At 34.9% G+C, this 3817-nt stretch overlaps 1 protein-coding gene across 1 annotated transcript; it reads right to left on the minus strand.

Annotated features, from left to right (window-relative positions):
- Positions 1–908: 908 nt before the first annotated feature.
- LOC123905576 (cytochrome P450 77A1) lies at positions 909–3344 on the minus strand. The gene is made up of 2 exons (XM_045955237.1): positions 2471–3344; positions 909–2101 (listed from the first exon to the last, which is right to left on the minus strand). The coding sequence occupies exons 1-2, from the start codon at positions 3281–3283 to the stop codon at positions 1388–1390; spliced, it is 1527 nt and encodes a 508-aa protein (XP_045811193.1). The 5' UTR covers positions 3284–3344; the 3' UTR covers positions 909–1387.
- Between the last annotated feature and the right edge of the window lie 473 nt (positions 3345–3817).

Below are 3817 nucleotides of genomic sequence, written 5' to 3' on the forward strand. Positions count from 1 at the left end.
CAAATCCAACATAAAAATATTCTTTAAAAAAAAGGTTAAATAGTGTCTTCGGATACTAGTTAAAAAAGCCAAATATATTTTAAAATTTATGTAGTCAATTTTTTAAAAGTGTTAAAAATGCAATAGTTAATCTTATTACAGCTACAAAATGTGGATTTTGAGTTGAATTCCAAGTGGTGGTGGGTAATTTTCATTGGCATAAGAAGGATGTTTTGGACTAGGGAGCCATACTTAAAAATTGTTGACATTTTTCTTCTTTTATTTTGTGATATTTGTTCATGTTAACAGAGTACAATTCTTCAGAAAAGGTGGATAGAGTGTTCTTGCTATGATGTTGAAATAGATTTTTTTAATTTTTTTTTTCTAATTATAAAGAAAAGGAAGAGTTAATCATGAGGTTGCTGAGGTTTAGTTAATGCACATCACTTCTTTACCTCATTTTCAACTTTTTGTTAAAATTCCAACATGTATCGAACATTTAATCATTAATGATGATACTTCTTGATCTGCTTATGTAATGTTTAAAAACAGAAAGTGTCCTATTGCCAATATTAGGCTATATATTTATAGTTGAAAGAGACCTCACATAAAAACAAATAGGTGAATTCTGTTCACAAAAAAAAAATCACATACTATAAACAATATAAGAGGGATCCATAAACATACTCGTAAGAAAAATATTGGTTTTTTTTTGTTACAAGAAAAATATTGGTTTAATTACACTTTTATAATATTAAACCCACAAAACTAATTTCTCTATTTTAAAATCAAATTTTTTGGTTCTATCTATTTTCATATTTGTTGTATTTTAGTCTAAACTCGTATTTTTTCTTTAGAAATTGTGATTTTTGGAGTCTTAAAATGTGGTTTATGGTCTCAAACATTAAATCTAAAGATAAAATATCACATTTGAGACAAATTCACCTCTTTCGGCATCAAAAGCCGTCACTTTTAGAACATAAAACATAAGCTACGACTAAAATTACAACAAATGTAAAAATAAAACATAAAATAATTTAATTTTAAAACAAAAAACTATTTTGATGAATTTAATAAAATAAGGAAACAAAAAGTACAATAAAACCAAAATATTTGCAGCTGATTATATAGCATACTATTTTTATATGTAAAAGAAAATTTTACCTTTGTAAACAGAGGAATGGAGAAGCCTATTAGCAAGCATCACACATGAAACTAATTGTTGCATGAAATATTACAAATTCAATACCAGTAGTATATACTAATATAAGCCAGCATATGGACCAATTAAGTGGCCCTAAAAATACTATTCTTGTAGAGCACTGCTAAAATATTGATTAATGAGTTAACAAATTACTAGCATTATGCCAATGATAAAGTATATGTAAGTGTAGTAAACCAAACCAACTTAAATGGATCTAGGAACAATAACAGCCTTGAGAGGATTCTTCATGACAACAGTGAAAGCAAATGTCTCAGTCGGGTCGGGCGGGGAATTCGGAAGCGGCAACCACCTATAAGCAAGCACCATTTTCGCCAACATCATGTTTATATGCAAAGTCCCCAATGTCCATGCGGGACAAATCCTCCTCCCTGCACCAAACGGCATCATCTTCACCTCTTTAGTTCCAGTAATATCTACCTCCACTCCATCTCCATTTAAAAACCTCTCGGGTCGAAACTCATCCGGATCCTTCCACATATCCGGATTCTCAGTCAACCAAGCAGTGTAAAACTCAACACTCGCATCTGCTGGCACAGTATATCCACCAAGCTTTGTCTCCTCCGTAGCCGCGTGCGAAAGCACAAAATGACTCGGAGGATGACGCCGGAAAGTCTCTTTCACAATTGCACCAAGATAAGGCATTTTTTCAACATCACTATCCATAACAACACCACATTTCCCAACACACCCAACAATTTCACTATACAACCTCTCTTGAATCTCTTGATCCATCACTAAATGAAGCAACGCCCACTCAATCGCCGTTGCACTCGTGTCAGTACCGGCACTGATAATCTCCGAGACAAGCGTAACCAACTCCTCTTCTCCCAATTTCCCTCTACCGGGAACTTCCAAACCAAACAACGAATCAACATAACCAGCACCAATGGGACTCACCTGTCAGATATATAATTGAACATTAATTACAATTACTTTAAATTTATTACTACCTCCCTACCTAAATATTTACAAGCCCAAATTTTCAAGTTTAATAGATGCATTTATTTATTTATTTGTTTTATTTAAATAAACCCTAAGACTAGTGTTTTGAATATAAAAAGTTAAGATTAACTACAAAAATAAATATGCTAATGATATCTTAATCTTAGGTACTTCTACAAATAAAATGAAGACATTAACCCATCTTAACCATAATAATATCAACATGATATTTGATAAGAGTATTAATATATGCAATAGATATTGATATAATTATAATTAGGGACGAAAATGGTAACAAATTAGTTATGATTAGTTAGAAGTTACCATCTCCGGATCTCCACATTTTCCGTTGCTGTCCACATAAGCTTTCCGATTCCTAATCAATGGCGCTAGAAGCTCCACCTGTTTCTTCCGTAGCTTTCTTGCTTCCTTGACGTGTCCGCGGAACAACGGCGTTAAAACTGGTAAAAAATCTGGAAGCTTCGGAAGAGTAATAAGCATAACCTCTTTGAGAACACTCTCAATGTCTCTTATTCGTTCCTCTGTTATTTTGGCACCAAAACAAAGACAAATGAGAATGCTACAAATGGTGAGTCTGCAATTACTCATTACTTCAACAAAACCGTTTTCATGGGCTTCATTTTGGATCCTTCTCATATGGGCTTCCATAGCCCATTTTCTGATCCAACTACACTGTTTCACTCTAAGTGGTGATATCATCTCCGAGACGAGGTTACGGCGGAGGGAACGCCATAATGGACCATACTCGGCAGAGTTGATGGCACACTTTCCCATGCTGAAGATAAGGCGAATGGGAGAGTCTTTAGGCCGGCTAGCGAACTGTGGGCCTCGTTGGATTAGAGCTTCATGGATTAGGTCAGCGCTCGTGACTATAATCAATGTGCGCTGACCCATTTGCATTGTGAAGATTGGACCGTATTTTAGACGTAAATCACGAACAATATACATGAAAGGACGACGTTGGAGGATGACTTGGAAGAGGTTGCCGACAATCGGCCACCCAGGTGGTCCTGGTGGGAGATTTTTGGCGCCACCGCCGGTTTTTGACCAGCGGTGCCACCACCAACGGAAAAAGGCAATGGCGAAAAAGAGCATAATGAAGTCTATGAGCTCCATTGTTGAGAAGTAAAGAAAGAAAGAGAGTAAATGTGAGAAAGTTGACGAGTGAAAGGTGAGTATTTGCCCCACAATATATAACATGAGTGATAGTGAATGTGGTTGTGTATGGTGGTTAATCGCATTCAATAAAATTGAGCTAATGTATTTACTGTCAAGTACGGATTACTCCGCATCAAGACAGATATTCAACGCATCCATATAAGCATGTGACTTCCATCGAAAGTTGCTAATACTACTAGTGTCATTTTTTTTGGGTGATGCTAACTAGTGCCCCGGGACACTAGTTAAGGATACAAAAAAAGCAATTTTTATATTGGAAATGACACTTTTTATACTTTACAAACATTGACTACACAAGTTTTAATGTAATTTTACTATAATTAGTATCCTTAACCAGTGCCCCGGGACACTAGTTAGCATTTTCCTTTTTTTTTTTTATATACTTAGTTATGAGACTTTATTATACAATAACAATACAGCACCTACAATACAATGCATACAGAGTATTGTACATTTCATAAGTCATAAATA

This window comes from Trifolium pratense, linkage group LG2 (genome assembly GCF_020283565.1).
Source record: "Trifolium pratense cultivar HEN17-A07 linkage group LG2, ARS_RC_1.1, whole genome shotgun sequence".
In the NCBI taxonomy this organism is placed as follows: domain Eukaryota; kingdom Viridiplantae; phylum Streptophyta; class Magnoliopsida; order Fabales; family Fabaceae; genus Trifolium; species Trifolium pratense.

What these genes read in the sequence shown, in the direction of transcription:
- LOC123905576 (XM_045955237.1), bottom strand. Translation starts at nt 3,283, where the DNA reads ATGGAGCTCATAGACTTCATTATGCTCTTTTTCGCCATTGCCTTTTTC. An exon ending in AATGTGGAGATCCGGAGATG is followed by an intron (nt 2,102 to 2,470) that starts GTAACTTCTAAC and finishes TATATCTGACAG; the next exon opens with GTGAGTCCCATTGGTGCTGG.